The sequence below is a fragment of the Fukomys damarensis genome, unplaced genomic scaffold (assembly GCF_012274545.1).
Source record: "Fukomys damarensis isolate Sample0158 unplaced genomic scaffold, DMR_v1.0_HiC HiC_scaffold_27, whole genome shotgun sequence".
In the NCBI taxonomy this organism is placed as follows: domain Eukaryota; kingdom Metazoa; phylum Chordata; class Mammalia; order Rodentia; family Bathyergidae; genus Fukomys; species Fukomys damarensis.
The window spans coordinates 41,205,172-41,222,961 of NW_022900939.1; the positions used below are offsets into that span (position 1 = coordinate 41,205,172).

General features: G+C 44.8%; 1 protein-coding gene across 2 annotated transcripts in view; it reads right to left on the reverse strand.

Annotated features, from left to right (window-relative positions):
* Col19a1 (collagen type XIX alpha 1 chain) overlaps nt 1-17,790 on the reverse strand; it is a 296,825-nt gene that overhangs the window by 30,564 nt on the left and 248,471 nt on the right. For both annotated transcript variants that reach the window (XM_033756533.1, XM_033756532.1), the window contains 9 exons: nt 17,293-17,346; nt 15,229-15,273; nt 13,842-13,892; nt 13,709-13,753; nt 12,774-12,800; nt 9,867-9,920; nt 6,284-6,328; nt 3,256-3,300; nt 3,088-3,150 (listed from right to left, as the gene is read on the reverse strand). In XM_033756533.1, the coding sequence (XP_033612424.1) occupies nt 3,088-3,150; nt 3,256-3,300; nt 6,284-6,328; nt 9,867-9,920; nt 12,774-12,800; nt 13,709-13,753; nt 13,842-13,892; nt 15,229-15,273; nt 17,293-17,346 (429 nt within the window). The remainder of the gene's footprint in view (nt 1-3,087; nt 3,151-3,255; nt 3,301-6,283; nt 6,329-9,866; nt 9,921-12,773; nt 12,801-13,708; nt 13,754-13,841; nt 13,893-15,228; nt 15,274-17,292; nt 17,347-17,790) is intronic.

Below are 17,790 nucleotides of genomic sequence, written 5' to 3' on the forward strand. Positions count from 1 at the left end.
ACAGTGACTCCATCTCACGCAGCCCACGTTTAATACCCACACGGGTCTCTCCGAGCCTGGTCTCCGTGACGATCAGATGTATATCCACTCCATGCTAGACATTACCATTGTGGTAGGGACTAGCACTTCCGCGTGAACTGTCCCGGATGGAGAACTCCTTCCTAGTGTTCCGGCCGAAGCCCAGCATCCCTAGGCTTCCTCACTTGCCCAATGGCGCCACTCTCAGGTCTCAAACCGGAACTGCAGCTGCTCTGTCCTTCACACTTCACTTCCTGTCCGTCTAGCAGGGCTCGCCCGCTTTCCATCTGATGTGCAGCTGGACTTGGCCTGTGCATCACCTCCGCTCCTCCGTCATTTCTCAGGGAGTCTCTGGCAAGTCCACCCACTGTCTGTGCTTTTATCCACTCCTGTGGTCTTCTCCACTCACAATAGCCTCAGTGGGCCTTACAATGGGTCTCCTCATTTTCATTCCTGCCACACAAACTGCAGTGGGTTTCTGTCCTACTTTGGGTAAAATCCCAGCTGCGGTCCACCATGGCCTAGAAGTTCCCGGCGGTCTGGTTGGCTCTCACCTCTCCCTCTTCGCTCATCCTTGGCTCCGTTCCTTGGATGCCCCTCTATCTCATGAGGCTCCCTTCTCTACGGGCCGTTTCTTTTGCCTAAGAAAATGTTCTCTCCAGTTCGGTCTTGGCGTGATCTCTCAGGGCACGCAAGCTGATGTTCAAATCACAGGCCTTCTCTAACCACCTTATGTGTATTAGACTGTAGTGCTCCACTCTTCCTAAATATCCTCCTAGGTGAAACTGTATGTGTGTGTGCATGTGTGTGTGTGTGTTCCCACACCAGAGAACAAACCCACTGAGCTGTCAGCACCCCGAACAGTGAGCCGAACATGTATCATGTGCTCAAAAAATACTAGTGGCATGAAAAGAAAGCCTATTTGTATAATTTCCTGGGGGGGGCATGGCAAGCTTTGACTGAATGGCTAGTAGGAATGTGGGATGGGGACTTGGTGAGAGGAGGTGAGGGAGAGGCAGAGCGTAAAGTGAGTATTTACCGACACTTCTTGTGGCTACCGGTGGGCACTGGAAATCCTTCCACAAGTGATGGCACTGCCTAATGGACTCAGGAAACCCTTGGGGTCCTAATCCAGGCCCAGACCTTTTGACTTCCCCTCCCGTAGGATTTCCATTGTCCCTCTGGCTGACCCTGAGGAGACAGTGCCTAGGGAAACACCAACCCAGGGCTCCTCGGAGGAGCCAAGCTGGGCTCTGGGCAGCTTATTTGCTTTCTGCCTTCCTCCCATGCGCACCACAGTGAATAAACCAGAAGAGGGAGCAGGGTGTGTTGGATTCGTCCCTACACCCCTTCTCCAAGGCTCCAACACAGCCTTGTAGACGGCGTGACTAGATGAAGACATGCTGCGGTGAAGGCGAATGGGTGTCACAACAGCATGCCGGTGATATGTGCCCATACCGAGGGCTCATTTCAGGCACAGGGGGTGATATATTGGGTGCCAATGATTTATGAAGGTGTAAACATGAGGCCAAGGAGGGATTCCGAGAATAGAGTTTCTATTTTGGCTTGATGTACAGCTATCACATCTGTGAATCTGCTTTCTTTATTGTTACGGTTTTGATCCGGAAAGTGTCCTCAAAGCACCATGTGTTCAGAGGTGGGGCTTCTGGAAGGTGATGGATCACGGATCATGGGGTGTTGTGCGGAGTTCAGTGGCTGAGTGTGCTGTTGGGAGAGGCCCGGCTAGAGACAGGTCAATAGGGGTGCGACCACGAAGGCGTCTCTCCCTCCGCAGCTCCTCCCTTCTGTGCTTCCTGCCTGCCTCTGCCACATCCCTCTGTATGCCCTGTCTGCTCTGAAGCCAGCTGACCATGGCTGTAACCTCAGTGCTGAGCACCAGGCACTGTGTCTCAGCGAAGAGAAAGTGACTACAACATTTATATTTTAGGATGTTAAGGGCGTTTAACAATTCTGCTAAGAATATTAGACACATAGAAATAATGGGTCTATTTTCTCAGCTCCTAAAAAATCTTACCCTTTTTACTGTTAAGACATCAGTATAGCATATAGATCTAAGAAAACTTAATGAGAATCCCCACACATGCCCCTCTAAATCTATTTGTAGAACCTGCTCTTTTCCCAAAACTTCTTTTACAAATAACAGTTTCTGATAAGACAGGAGAAGAGTAATTCTTCAAACACTTCTTACAGCAACAAGTTTTTTTTTATTGAGTTTTTTGGTACGTTTTGGGTATTCAGAACAGTTACATTTATTGGGATCTTGTACCTTTACGTGATGTATCTTCATTCTCATTTTTTCTCCATTCCCCTGCCCTCCTTTCACCCTTTCCACCCTTCCCTATTTACAAAGACTTTGTTTCCATTTTTTCCTTTTCTCATATTTTTTCTTTTCCCTTGTTTCCTTTCCCCTACACCTTTAGCTCTTTTCTTCCTGTTTCACATTATCAGTCATATAATTTGTTTTTCATACCAGAGAAACTATTCGGCATTTACACATGTGTGTCCTGTTTATTTCACTTGAGAGTATGGCCTTATCCGTCCATTTTCCTATGAATGACTCTATTTTCTCTTTCTTTATGGCTGAGTAATATTCCATTTTATAGAAAAACCACATCTTCTTTATCCAGTGCCCAATTGATGGGCAATGGGGCTGTTTCTAAGTTTTAGCTATTACATACTGTGCCGCTATAAACATGGGTGAGCATATATTGCTGTGTTATGATTTTTTAAATACTTTTGGAAAGATACCCAGCAGAGGGATGGCTGGGTCAAATGGAACCTCTAATCCTAGTTCTTTGAGGTATCTCCATATTGATTTCTGTGGTGTTTGCACCAGTCTGCACTCTCACCAACAATGGAGAAGGGTTCCTTTCTCCCCACAGCCTGGCTAGCATCATTTGTTACTGGTTGATTTCTTGATAGCAGCCTTTCTTTCTGGGGTGACATGGAATCTCAGTGTTGTTCACTGCTCATTCAAGAGATGCAGATAAATACATTTTTTCATATATTTATTTTTATAGCAAATTTTAAGTAGTAAAAAGTGCTTACTGGTTTTCCTGGGGGTCCTTCTGGTCCAGGGAAACCTATATCACCAACAGGTCCTCTTTCACCCTAGAAACATGTGCACAGGTAAGTTTGGTGGCCAAAGAATGCTTTAAGACTGCTGCCAAGTGCAACACAGTACAAGGGTTAGGATGACAGCGGCTGGTGACTCACCGGCTCTCCTGGGACTCCTGGAGCCCCTGGTGCACCAGGTTTACCCTGGGAAAGCAAATCAAAGAGAAAGGTAAGAGGCTAAATTTCTGTTGCCATGTTCCTCTCCGCTCCTCCCATGAGTTTAAAGTGCTACCGGGGCAGCGGCTCTCTGGAGTGAAGTCCCTACTGGGACAGAGTCTGGGGTACAGCTCAGCCCCGCAGCTCTGAATGTACACTTGCGTGAACGGAGGGAGGGCTGGGGACAGCAGATACTTTTGAAAATGTCGAACCCATGTATCCACATTGCTGGAAATCCCTCTCGTGCCTTTTTCTCCTAGAAACTCTTCTTTACTGTCTGGGGAGCAATGGCACAGAGAGGCAAAGAGATCTCCCCAGAGTTTGACTTTCACAAGAGGGATTTTATGTTCATGGTAAGATGGCTTGAAAAACATGTTTGACTTGAAGAAGCCCATTGTGTTGAAAGGGAGGGGAAAAGGTTACTTCCTTTCACTACACCATGCCCTGAAGGACAGTGAATAGGGAAGACCCCAGGGCAGAGGCCGCAGGGAGGGATGAGGGATGGTGACCCGCAGTCTCGGGGTGGGGAGCTGCTTACGTGTGCAGACCGGGCTTCTGGGAGGAATCACCCCACCCCCCGGACGTAACACAGCTGGGTGAAACAGACAAGCAGGGGGCGTGGTACAGGGGCGAGAGCCTAGAAATACCGGGCAGTTCCGGGACGTTAAGAGACTTTTCCAGTGGTGGTACAGAAGTCTGGAGACGACCGCGTACAGGTACAAAGAGGGAGCCCCCGAAGTTTCCAGGGGCCCAAGCTGGGCAAGAGCCGAGAAGGCCAGGACCCAAAGGGGCCCGCAGGGGACCAGGAGCGTGTGCAGTGCGGAGGCACAGGACTGGGGGCGCTGATGGAAGGCAGCGGCAGGGGGCTCCAGCAACAGAGCTAGAGGAGAAACGCGGACAGGAGCCCTGCCCACGGCCACCGCTGTGGCTACTTCCTCAGGCCCCCACTCGCCATCTTGGGAGATGGGGTTCCCATCGGAAAGCGGGTCTGTTCCAGGAAGAGCTGAACTGGATCCTTGGGACCTGGGCTGACAGAACATGTGGGCAGGCTCTGCCCATGCTGCATCGACAACAATCTTCTCAATTTTTTATATTAGCAAATGTCTATAACACAAAGCTTACCATTTAAATGAAGTGTAGTGTTCAATGGCTGAACACATTCACTGTCATGTAGCCATTATGGCCGTTTCTGGAACCATTTAACTGTTTCACTTTCTGAGTCACTGTAAAGTATGTCGTTATAAAAATAAGGTGTATTTTTAATTGTTTCATAATTGCAGTGTATAAAAATTTTACCCCTTCCTATTTGTGTCAGTGATCTAATGTATCAGATGTTAGCTAATAAATAAATGATGGGCTAGCTTGTATTTCAATCACACTACATCCCCCCAAAATATTTTTGGAGCTGGGCATGGTGGCGCATGCCTGTAACCTCAGCATTCTTGGAGACTGAGGCAGGAGGATCTCAAGGTTTAACCCAGCCTGGGCAATCTAGTGACTTAATAAGACCCTATATAAAAATTAAAAAAAGGAAAAACTGGTGGGGGATGTAGTTCAGTGCAAAGGCTCTGGGTTCAATCCCCTGTGTGTGTGTGTGTGTGTGTGTGTGTGTGTGTGCATGGGGGGGTGTTGAAATACCTCATTGGGTTGCCTTTGGAGACTGTTCCACATATTTGTAATCCTTTCACTGGTGAGCAATCGTTTTTATTTGAAGATAGACTTCATTTAGGGTAACAGCAAGATAACTTATGGTTACACCCTGGTGACTACAGTAAGAAATTAAGCTTCATTACATCACAGGGAAGGAAAACAGGATGCAAATTCAGGAGGCAAAGGTTGTAAAGGTGCTCTGAAGGCAATTCCAGAAACAGTCCCAAACCTGTTGCTAGGTACAGCGCTGAAGAGGGGGGCGGGGAGGGGATGGGGTCAAGTGTACCGCTGGCTTTCAAGAGGGATCTTTTCAGTTAAAAAAAAAAATTGAAGTTCATGCTAAAGATATTTTCATGTTCCTTTTACAGTCATAGAAATATTTATCTTGATCTGGACAGGTTAAATAAGGGGGGTGCCATTTTTAAAATTAGGGATGGAATTTGAATTTTTGTGATTTGACTTGGCGGCTAAAGGGAATGAAGGAGGAACAGCTACTGCCCCGCAAGGGGTGAGGGGACAGCGGGGGTCTGGGTGGCGCTGGGTGACCGGAGGTGACAGTGGGTGGTGATTGCTGGCCACTTTGTCATTGCGCTCGTGTTCTGTGACTCAAGAACTGGCTTCCACTGCTGTTCCTGTCCTGTCACCCCCGACCTGGCCTCCACAGCCTGGTAAGAGGATGAACGGCCTCTTCTCCACAGAGTGCAACCACAAAACTTTAATTAGAGGATGGGGAGAAAGATCAGGATGATCCCTAGGGCTTGGAAAAATGATTTCAACCTTTCCCAAAGCACTTCCTACTCATTTGAAAAGACCTTGATGGGAGTAAAACATTTGACACTAGAGAGCAACAAAAAGGACGAGAGGACTGAGGGCAGTTTGAGGTGACACCAGCCGCAGGAAAGCTCTGCTAATGGCACTGGGCTGGGGGCAGCTCGGGCAGGCCTAGGGGTACAGAGGCAGCTGAAAGTAAATGTTCCAGGATGACAGCGCTGCCTCTGATCACTGAGGACCCTCGAAATATACAGCAAGAACAGGGACAGAAGGCAAGGGCTCAAAGCTGCGCTTGCCTATTTAAATGCAGCCAAGGGCCATGGGTCCCTCCCCAAGGAAAGGGACTTGGGAAGAAAGACAAAAATAAAAAGGAGAAAAGAAGAGCATTTTTCTTGAATTCGGAGGGGACAGTGCTTTTAAACTGTAGGCTCTGAGAACCTAATGTCATATAAGTTACAATGTGCCCACCAGACCTTGGTCCCTGGCAGAGGGCTACCATGGAGAAGAAAATATCCACCTGCAGAAATAACGTAAAACCGTCTCAACTCACCGATATTCCGACAATTCCTGGGGGACCTGCTGGGCCTCGATCTCCCTATTGAGATGAAAATAAAAATGGCTCCTTAGAATATCTGTAAAACCATATAAAGCCAATGCTCAAATAATTACTTGGATTCAGTAAAGCTTTTCTTTGGATCTGATAAAAGCCATCAATCTTAGCTGTCAGGAAGCTAGAGGCTGCATAGGAAAATAACTGTCTAACCGAACTCAATGCCACCTTTTCCCCTACAGAAAAATAGCATGCATATCACTGGAGACTTGCTGTTAATAGGACTGACGTGTAGGCAAAAATTAATCATACTTGAGTGTCTTCTGAAAAGCTTTTCTGTATGTGCCTCATTGTGTGTATAGGTTAGGATGCAAAGATCTAGAAGTAAAGTTTCTAGTGCTCCTCATTCAAGTAATCAGAGTATTCCATTACTCTTTCTGAAAAAACAACAACTCCTTTTCAAGAAGAAGTGTGGAATTTTAGATAAAGCTGACAACATTAAAAATACTGATGATTATATATGGTATAATAAACTGGCAGTTTTGTTGGGCAGGACCTACATTAAAAAACTCCATAATTTACATAAAAGTGGGCTTGATTAAATGAAGAAATATACTATGTTCTTGAAGGATGCCAAAGCTATAAAGGTGTCGCTAACCAAACTAATTTATAAACTTAATGCAATTCTTAAAAAATTGCACTTTGATCAAAAGATATTAAAGTTCAGTTGAAATAATGCCAGAGGATAAAAGAAAATAATGATATATCAATATTAAGCACAATAAAGCTGTAATAATTGAGATGATGAAATTCTGGCATAAAGTTAAGCTGTACATCAAAGCAGTAAAATTTAATTCTCAGATTGTCCAGCATTCATTGCAGGATTTTAGTAAAAAACCAGGGTACAGGGGCCGGGGATTTAGCTCAGTAGTTCGGTGGCCTGCCTTGCAAGCGCAAGGACCCAAGTTCAATCCCCGGTACCCCCCCAAAACAAACAAACAAAAAAAACAAACCAGGGTACAATTTTACAAACAGGGCTGATGACAGGATAACTTCCTTGAAAAAAAAAAGGTTTACCCCTGTCTTTATGTTTCATGTAAATTCCATATAGATCGAGAAATAAACCTAAAAGAGCTTGCAGAATGTATTAGTGACACTCTGATCTTGGTTGACAAATGAAAGCACATATCATTTGTGTATAAAACCAAAACAAGTAATCATAAAGACATAGTCTGAGATTTAACTATATTAAAATTATATTTGTAGGATTAAATATAAAAATAAAGGGCAAAGACCAGTTGGATAAAACTCCAACACAAGACCAAAGTAATATCTCAAATATATAAAACATAGTTACTGTGAAGAAGAGGAAGAGGAAGAGCCAGGAATTTAGCTCAGTGATGCCCCCGCCTGCCTTGCAAGCACAAGGACCAGAGTTTGATCCCTGGTACAAAAAACAAAACAAAACAAAACAAAAACCTCATAGAAAAATACTGCATGATTACACTCATAGCTAAAAAGCTTGATTTCAAGGAAGTGGGTGTTACCAGAATCTACAGAGTGGAAGAAGGGGAGGCTGGTTAACGGAAGTGAGGTTACAGTTAGGAATAAGTTCTGGTGTCCACTGTACTGTAGGTGCTACAATTAAGAATGTTTGTACATTGCGGAATGGTTAAGAGTGGGTTTTTAATGCTCTCACTGCAAAGAAAATGTCTGAGGCTATGATTATTTTTTAGCTAATAGCCCCGTTTTTATTACATACTGTATACAGGTATGAAAACATCACATGCTATCCCTAAATATGTACAATCATTAGGTATCATTTAAAAATGTTCAAAACAGGCAGAGGACATGAACAGATAATTCTCATCAGTTATACTCCCCTGTAAACGATGGAATTTCCACCCTTAAATATCCTAGAACTTTATCATTAGGTGGACGCATTTGCAGGCTTGATAAAGACTAATGCTGAAAGAACGCGACAAGACGGTTCTCCCCCTGGTCAGGTCTCTCCCTTGCATCACTGTCTTCTAATGACCCGACCTCCTGTTCTTACAGAAACTTCTGCGACCTTGGCCATCAAGATTTCCGTACCCTCCAGTTCTGTCTCACGCATCCCTGCGTTTGCTCACCACTTCCCACCACTACTCTCTCTCAAGTACCTTGAACCCCACGAGCTGCAATCCATTGGTGCCACACAATTTTCATTCTTTCATTCCCTGGAGGGTCGTCTTGTTGCCTCGTTTAAATTCCATGGTGACTAGTGCTCTTATCTCCTGTGAACAGTGTGAACTCACTCGCTCCACTCTTGCTTCTAGTACTTATTTTTCAAAACTAGAGCATATTTGAAGCTAACTTGCCCACTATTCCCTGCTCATAGGACGCCTCCGCCTGCAGGTTCTGCCGCCCCACTCAGAAACGGACGGTGGCTCTCAGAATAGTCCAGAGAGTGGCGGATGAGCCTCTTTATTAGTGTTTCTCACGTTCTTTGCAGTGAAAGAGTTGCTTATTTACTTATTTTCTAATATGGCATGAACCCAAATCTGCTGACCACGTTTGCTGGACAAGTCTGGGCAGCTGACTCTCGGTCTGGGTGCTTAGCCCCGGGCCTCTGCTTCCCTGAACTGAGTCGTAGTCTCCACTCAGTGCGGCTACTCCCTCCTTCCGTCCCTACCTCTCCTACTCCCTCCCTCACTCCTCCCGGTCTCCTCGGGTCCAGCAGGAAATGTCACACCTCAGGGCCTTCAGCTCTGCTATTTCCTTCTCTTGGAAGGGCCTCCGGTGTCAGATGCTCTAGTACTGAGTTATAACTCTCAGGCCTAGAACATTCTTCAAGCTTGATGGGGCGTGGCTACGTGTCCTTCACTTTATTCAGGTCTTTGCTTAGATCCCGCCCTCATAGACACCCTACTTAAAAATCACAAACCCCACCCTGTCTCTCAAGCACTCCTGACCCACCTTAAGTTGTTCTTTTTCTTTCTTTTCATAGTATTTATCAACAATACTGTTTGGGTTTTATATTTATTCTTCCAGTTTTTGTATCCCATTGCTAAAATATAAGTTGTAAGTGACCAGAGAGGTTTGCCTATTTCTATTTTGTTCCCTTATGCATTCCCAATTGAAAACAATCCCTAGCATGACAGTAGGAAATTAGTAAACATCTTTGAATGTTAGTTTAAATACAAAATGTCCCCCTAGGTCTCATGTGTCCAGAGCAGGGCTTTGGGAAGGCATTTGGATCATGGGGCACTGTATTAAGTACTGGCCCTTGCCCACAGGTGAGTCCAGTCCCTGAATGGTTTAGAAGAGGGGGCCTCGCCGGAGCTCATCACAGGGGATGTGATCTGGAAGAGTGTATTCTTGGCCCTGGCTCATCACTTCTGTTTCCTGCCCACCATGGGGTGACCCTGACCCTCCACTCTGCCACTGTGCCTTGGAACCAGCCAACCGTGGACTGGAACTGCTGAAACCATAAGCCAAGTAAACTTCCTCCCCTTCAGGTATTGGGCGTTTTATCCCCGCGATGAGGACGTGACTAACACCAATGTTGAGGCAGGACAACATTTATACCTTCTGTGCTCACCTTTGTGCCTGGAAACCCTTCTAGTCCTGGCACGCCCGTTGCACCAGGCTCTCCCTGTGAAACACAAACAAACATACAGATGCAATCACCAAAAGGTTTTGAAGCACTGATTTGAAAAGCAATGGTAGTTTTTGCCAATCCCTCCAACCCTGCCTAACTTCCCCAGCCCCGATTTGTAATTCAGCATGTAAATGGTATGCTCTATTTTCAAGGAGTGTACATTTGCATTGGGAATATGAAAATAGTGTGTGACTAAAAGCTGTTCTTGAGAGGTGTCTTTTCTGATTAAGAATATAATCAGAATGAATCCTTCTAGTCAGTGACAACTCCAATCTCGAAAAGAATTACAACAAAAGGCTGGACTTTTCCAAAGGTGTGCTGATTGGTGAGGTACCTGGGGCGGCTAGATTGGCAGCGAACAAGGCTTAACTCTCTAAAGGTGGATGAACCGGGAGCTGTGAATGCAGAGTTTATCCTCTCAGGTATTCCCTGGGATGCCTGCCCGCGGGAGCCAGGAGCAGCCTCAGCAGTGACTTCAGGAGTTGTCACTCTGACTAACAGTGTAGCATTTTCCCTAAGAAATGATGTTTCCATATTCAGTGGTGATGGAAACACTGGGGTGGAAGGGAAGCTCCTAACCCAAATAAGGAAACATGAAGGATTTTCCATGGAGAAAGAGGTAGGAGGGGGAGTTTTTGTTGGATACTTTTGCTGATGAATTAATGTTCCTTTCAAATATTTTCTTATGACACTGAATGCTTTAAACATAATCGCATAAGGCCTGGGGATTTAGCTCAGTGGTTCAGCTGCAAGCACAGGACCTGAATTTGATCCCTGGTACCAAAAAATAAAAACAAAAACAAAAACATAATCGCATAGACACCAGAGCTGCCAGATTTTATTCTCTGTCAATGTATTTTTTGTACGCAATTCTAATCTTCAAAAACATTGCGGAGACTTTCACTATTTGATATTTTCCTTATTATAGAAGCCTTAATAAGCATATGACTTGATATTTTTATGCTTCAGAAATCTTTTTAGATGCCCACTAATAAGTAACCTGTCAATCCAAAACACAAAAATTCAAAAGATGTTCAGATTTTATTCTGTAGAAGGCTCTGTGAAGGTCCTGGGTTGACAAAATATTCTTGAGTCTCTGTTTATATTCGCAACTGTCCTGAGGACATGGAAAACACCCAATCACTCACTCAATATTTAAAGCAGCTAATAATTAAGTTTTCAATTAAACATCATTGAATTCCAAAGGAAATGGTTTGCTTTAGAAGATAATACATTCAATGAATGGCAATTTTCCAAAAGGTTTACTGAACAGATCCTCAGGGGACTGGGAAGGTTCTGGAAGAGCCCATTTCCTCTGCCGCCCTCAGGAAGGCTTTTCTGGTCCTGCACTATCCCACTGCGGGCTGACTTCAGTTCAGACAGATGGGAAAGGACATGATGAGATCCGGAGGCAGTGATCCTACGGGACCCGTGAGAGCAATTTCAGTTTCTTTTTCTAGGTAAGACTGAATGTTGACACAGAATTTAATTTCATGATTCCATGTTTCTGTCTTTCTGCTTCGTTCGGTTTACATCTCTAAAAGCAGGGACAACGCTTTGATTAACTTTTACTCATTATCCTTTGTTTCGTTTAAGAAGCGAAGCCCAAGCTCTTCAAATTCTTCTCAAGTGCATCCTCACTTTGTTGCCAGCCACTTTCTGAGGCAAGTGAATTATAATTTAGCCTTCATTTTAATATTTAGAAAACTTTCTCACCTTGATCTGTAAATAGATATAATATATAATATGTAATATATAATACTATATATTTATACAATAATACATATTTTATCAAAATAATAATATATTATTATATAAATATATTTAATCCACATAACATATATATATTTGCTACCGGGAATGAATTCAGGGCCTTGCACTTGCGAGGCAGGCGGAGGCACCACTGAGCTAAATCCTCGGCCTGAATCTGCACATATTAATGTGACAAGGTGACAGTGTTTGGAAAGAGAAGCCTGGGGGCTCCTAACGTGATAGAGGGGTTGTCCCAGGTGTGTAGGGTATGTCACGACTGTGGGAAAATCAACGCAGTAACGACTGACACAGTCAAGAAGTTGCAGAGGGTGTTCAGCCTGGCGACAGGACATGTGGGCAGTGCGCATTTCAGCTTCCACTGCAGCCTTAACTTCCAGTTGGGATGATGCTTTCAGGGGGAAACACTGATTTTTAATATCTACTGCCAAATTAAATAGGTCATGCTTTAAGGCATTTCTTTTAAAAATAAGTATAAAAATTATGTTCTGTGGCTGTCCTTTGGCTGTTTTAAGATTGTGCTGTAATAACAGGGTGGGAAAGGCTCCAAGGATTAAAGGAACCTGGTTGAATCTGCCAGAGTTTTCACAGTGAGGCCCCCCTGGTCGAGAGAGATGCTGAGCACAGTGGTTTCCCTGCGGCGGCTGGAGGACGCAGCCTCCTGATACACTGTGCCCGATAAGCAGGTTTCTGGCAGCAGGATAACTGCCTAGGATGTCACCGCAGATAAACAGTCCCTTCTGTTGTTTCGAGGAGTTGTCTGATGTGTTAAGGAATTCCTTTCAAGCCAGAATTTCTCTTCCACAATCTACTTAAAATCCAATCACTCATCAAAAGAGGGTGGTTCTTGCACCTCCCTGTATCACAGGACCATTCTTAAAACACACCGATGGCCAGAGACAAACCTCAAGGGCCGTGAGGATGTCGGGACTGAGGCCCCTTAGAAATGGCACATGCTGGCCTTTCTCTGGTCGCCTGCTTGTGGCCTCTGATGTGGACCAATAAGCACCTAGGAGGACGCGCTTTCACTAGATGGAACCAAGGGCCTATTTTCTAAGCGGTGCAACACATACGTACCACTGGTCCAGGATCGCCTTTGGGACCCTGTGAGGAAAATGGGAAGAGTCACTTTTAACATAATGTCTGAAGCAAAATTACGGACTAGAAAGCATCTTTGCCAATTTGCTTTAAGACATGTAATACTGTTTGCAATTTTTGCCTTTGCCACCATTTGGATTTGAAAAATAAGACTTAGAATTCAAAACCTGATGAGACTTCTATCCATGAAAATGGACACTGATTTAGGTCTCAGATTTTACAGTGAAAAAAGTAACTTCACCAACCGCTGTGCATATCAGTATGGAGACACCTCAAAGAACTATTTGGCCCAGCCATCCCTCTGCTGGGGATCTTTCCCAAAGAATTAAAAGAATCATACCACAGTGCACCCCTGTTTATAGTGGCACACTTTGTAATAGCTAAAACTTGGAAACAGCCCAATTGCCCACCATTTGGAGGCTGGATAAAGAAGATGTGGTTTTTCTGTAAAGTGGAATACTACTCAGCCATAAAGAACGAGAAGCTAGAGTCATTCATAGGAAAATGGATGTATATAAATAAAATGGATTAAAATGGACAAAATAAATAAGAGACACATGCAAATGCCAAATTGTTTCTCTGGTGTGAAAAACTAAAATTGTAAATGAGATCCAAATTGTATAACTGATAATGTGAAATAGAAAGAAAAGGGCTAAAGGTGTAGGGGAAGTGGGAAGAGTAGGGAAAAGAAAAATATGAGAAAAGGAAAAAAGTAACATCACCATGCTAAATGGTAGTTTTCATATTTTGTTTGTGCATTTTTTCCCAATTCGTTATAATTGGTTTCACTTCTTTCCTCCTGCTGTAAAATGTGGTTATATTTATAATGTGCCTCTTACAATGAATTTAGGAGTTTTTTTCCCCTTTGTGATGGTTCAGTTAAAGTGCTGTTAATAATTGATAGCTATACTCACAGGCGGACCAGGGGGTCCTGGATAACTGGGGACATTCATGGCTCCCTTAAAAAAAGAAAAGGGGGAAAGGTGAAAAGAACTTATAGAAACCTTTACTTGGGAAATTATTTTAAATAATCGCAAATGTAAATACCTGGATTTTATATAAGCTGCTCATGCCACCCCCTTCGTTGAGAGGTACACCCTTAGGAAAGAAATGACATGTAGAAGTACTTTTTAAAAATAAAAAAATGTAGGGGTAATGCCATTTGGTACAACAGTAAAAGGCAGAAATGCTATTTAGAAAGGATATGGAATACCACAGCAAAATAACCTGGTGCTTCTATCTTCAGCCTTTCTGAAGCAGATGTACGGACAGGAAAAGGCGTTTACCTCACACAGGGAGCCTTTGCCGCATTGGCTGCGGTTCCACATTCAGGTTTGGCAGATGAGACACGATCGCATTTGCAGCAGAATATGATTTGCTCATTAAAATTCAGTTTGTGTGTTCAGCCTGCTGGGCTGCAGGCTACGGTGAGGTGGTGCTGATGCACTCAAGTAGGGAATAATTTGGCTGCTGAAGGGTAATTTCTTCCCCACACCAAATAGAAACTTAAGGTAAAAGATGATCACTAGTCACACCCTGTGTGGGATGTTTCTACAAAAATACATTCTTTAGAACAGTGGGGGAAAAGAACTTCTTTAGAAATTGAGAAGTAAACATAAAATGCTTGACTAGTCAATGCTTACAGAGAATTTATTTTGTAGTTTTAAAAAAAAAACACATTTTAGCAGTTAGGACAAGTAGTAGATGAAACTTTTAGCCATCTTCTACTGGGGAGGGAGTCTGTTTTAGAATACAGAACTCAAAATACTTTCGTGTCTTGCTTCCTTGGCAAGAGAGGAGGTAAATAACAAAGGTGAAGAGGTTTAGGAAAACAGAGGGCTGATATGTGTGCAAAGTGTGCAACTACGCACAGGCACACTGTTTTTATCGCATTTCTGCCCTTAGGAGGGTGGAAAAGCAGTCAGCCTGGACCTCAGCTCTGCTGCAGTTTGAGTGCAGTGCCACAGGGGGGCAGTCTTGCCTTAGAGAGAGAGGTCAGTTCTCTCCAGCCTCCCAGAGGCAGTGCACGCAGTCTCAATCACCAGCACTAATACATAGATTGCTCTTGGACACTTTGTTACTGGGCGCTACATAAATAGCACTTCCTTGCATCTCAGACATCTTGGATGCGAATGAACACAGAGCGTAATATCAAAAGGGATCTCTCTAAAGCTCCGTTATTTTCCGTGCATGAGGCTCACTGACGTGACATGACTGTCCCATGGCCCTCGGGTGGGACATGGACAGCAAGGGCACTCACTCAGGTCCCCGAGTCCACTTAGGGAGGCCCGGGGTGTGCAGGCCAGGTCTCCCCAGGGCTGCCTGGCTGCCATTTGCAGGTGTGTACTGAACTCTAGCCTTCTGCCTGCAGAGCAGCCCCCTGCAGCAACAAGTCACCTGTAAGCACACGGACGGCAAGTCTAAAACAACTCACGGGTGGTCCAGGGGGTCCGGGCTTCCCGGGGGGTCCCTCGATGCCCTGCAAGGGACACACAGGCCGAAGTCAATTGGCTTAGCCCATTCTACCCCGGTTTTGTAAGCCAGACTGACGGCAGAGAGCAATCTTCCAACATCAGTATGGCCGTGTTGTAGTTTTACCCAGCGTGGCTTTCCCCTGACCCAGGAAAGCGCGTCTATACCCTCGGGATGGTGTGCGCCACTCCCCACCCTGTCCAGATTCTCACCACGTGAGCTCCGGGGAACGGTGCTTATTTTAAAGGAAGCCAGACAGGCCAGGCGACCACTTTCTGGGCTTCGTGCATGCAGCGGGGGCGGGAACACAGCAAAGTCCCTCTGACCCGGGGCTCTGGGGTGGTGGCCTCCAGGCGCTCCCTCACTTTTAGCCCTGCCGCCTTCACATATTGGGAACCAGAGGCCCCAGGCATGCGATCTGCATGAAGCAGAAAGTAACAGCCTGTTAGCCCTGTAAGAGGAGAAATTTCTGCCATTGCCTCTGTTAATACCAGGTTTGTGCGCAAGTCAGACGTCTCCACTGAAAAGTGACTTGACAACACTTGGTACGGGAAACAGCCCGTACAATGGAAGCAGCCCCAGACTTTGCTTCTAGCAGAAGCGCTAAAATTTGTGAGAAGTGAGTTGAAATTCAAACTTGGAAGTGCATTTTGCTTTTATTTCTATAAAACATAAGACTACCTACTGATGTATAGTAAGCGGTTATGGTAGCCCTTTGGTCTTTAGTTGTTCCTATAACTGCACTGTTTTTAGAATAAAGGACTTAAAAGACTGTACCAGATTCCCTATTTCAGGGGCATTGCCAAGAAATGGTTAATGAAAAAAGAATCCAGGGAGAGTAAAAATACAATGCCGAAGAATTTTAAGAGATTTTAGTCCATTTCCAAAATTTGATCAGGGATTTCATTCCAGTACCCACCCATTTTCCAGTAGCAAAAGTAATCATCATAAAATGTGTGTGTTTATCAGAAACTGTCATGGTTTCCTTGCATTATGGGCCTGGGAATGGTGATGAAGAACAAATACGTTGCCTCTGTTCCCAAATTGCTCTGGTGACGGATCTCCTGATGACACGTCACAGTCTGGCTCTAGACATTGTCCTTCGGAGAACTGTGCCATAGTTCACATGAGCCAATAAATAAGGGCGGGTACGTACCCACTGCAAAGGGGTTTCCCTCCTTTGGCATAAATAAAAGTCCTATTTTCAATCTCAGTTGTGCCCCAGCTCACTGTTGGAGTTCCCAGTAACCTCAAAGGCAAGGGTACCTCTGAGTAATCCCATAGGGAGCAGAGAACAGGCTGTGCGATTGGGCAGGCTCCTCAGGGTGGCACCAGAATGCATGCTGAGACCCTCTGGAATAAGTGCATTGTTTTCTTTACATTTTGTTGAGGTTCCTTTGCTCTTCTGTCCCTTCATACTCCATTTTGGAGATGGAAGTTGGAGCCTGACAAGTGGGTGGCAGACCCTGAAAGTGGCTTCTTTGGACCACTGATTCTTCCCCAGTCGGAAGAGGTGGGATTATTTTACTCATTTTCTGACTCTGCCAGTTTAGACCTCAAGTGAGGCAAACCTGTGAAGCCTTCTGTCTGATAATGCTCTACTCTAGTCCTCCCTTCTGACCGCATCCACACATTTTTTCCAATGACTGGCTTCCCCGGGAAACAAGGTCCTTATTTAATTTCCCCTGTGACCTTCTAGGAACAGAATTTCCAGAGCCCGTGGTGACTGGAATCCTGCTGATGGCCAGTGAGGTGTCTGGAGCTGTGGAACCTGCTGTGGTCGGCTTCCTACCTCAGTTCATCTCACCCTGCAGGGAGCCGTAGTAGGAGATGGACGTGGAGTCTTCCCCTAGGTGCGTCCCTCCTGTTCAGAGCAGCAGTCAGACCACACCCTTCCAAGCCCACTGCAAGAACGGTCACCCCTGACACTGTTTCTCTTCCAGACTGGGCTCGCCTGTCCAGCGGTGCCATCGGACCCCCAAGCAAAGCCCCAAGTCAAATGGCGAGTGAGGTTTTCCATCTCTACCTTGTCACCCTTTGCTCCCATGGGACCAGGATGTCCAGTTCTTCCCACGAATCCCTGTAAGACAGAAAACCGTAAGTTTGTTACAGAAATGACTGAATAGCCAAAAGGCATTGGAAGCTGTTGGGTAAAATGTACACATTTTGAAGGTCAGGTGATCCTAATTAAGTTAGTCCTACAAGCTTATATTTCTCCAGGCTGATACAGCAGCTGTACCCTGCTGCTAAGTCCTTGGAAGGGTGAAATTTGTATTTGTGGTTGCTTTTTCACCTTGGCCGACCACATCTAATGACCTTAATTGGAACCTTTTGATACATTTAAGGATCTCGCCTTGCTGTTTAAATGGCAATTTATATAACATTATGCCTTCCTAAATGAGCTATAATTTTGGTAGCAATCAACATTTTAAATACTTCAAGACACAGCAAAATTAACAATGTGCACATTGAATTATGTGATCTGCACTTTACCAATAAAAAATACAATTTAATTTTACTTTTT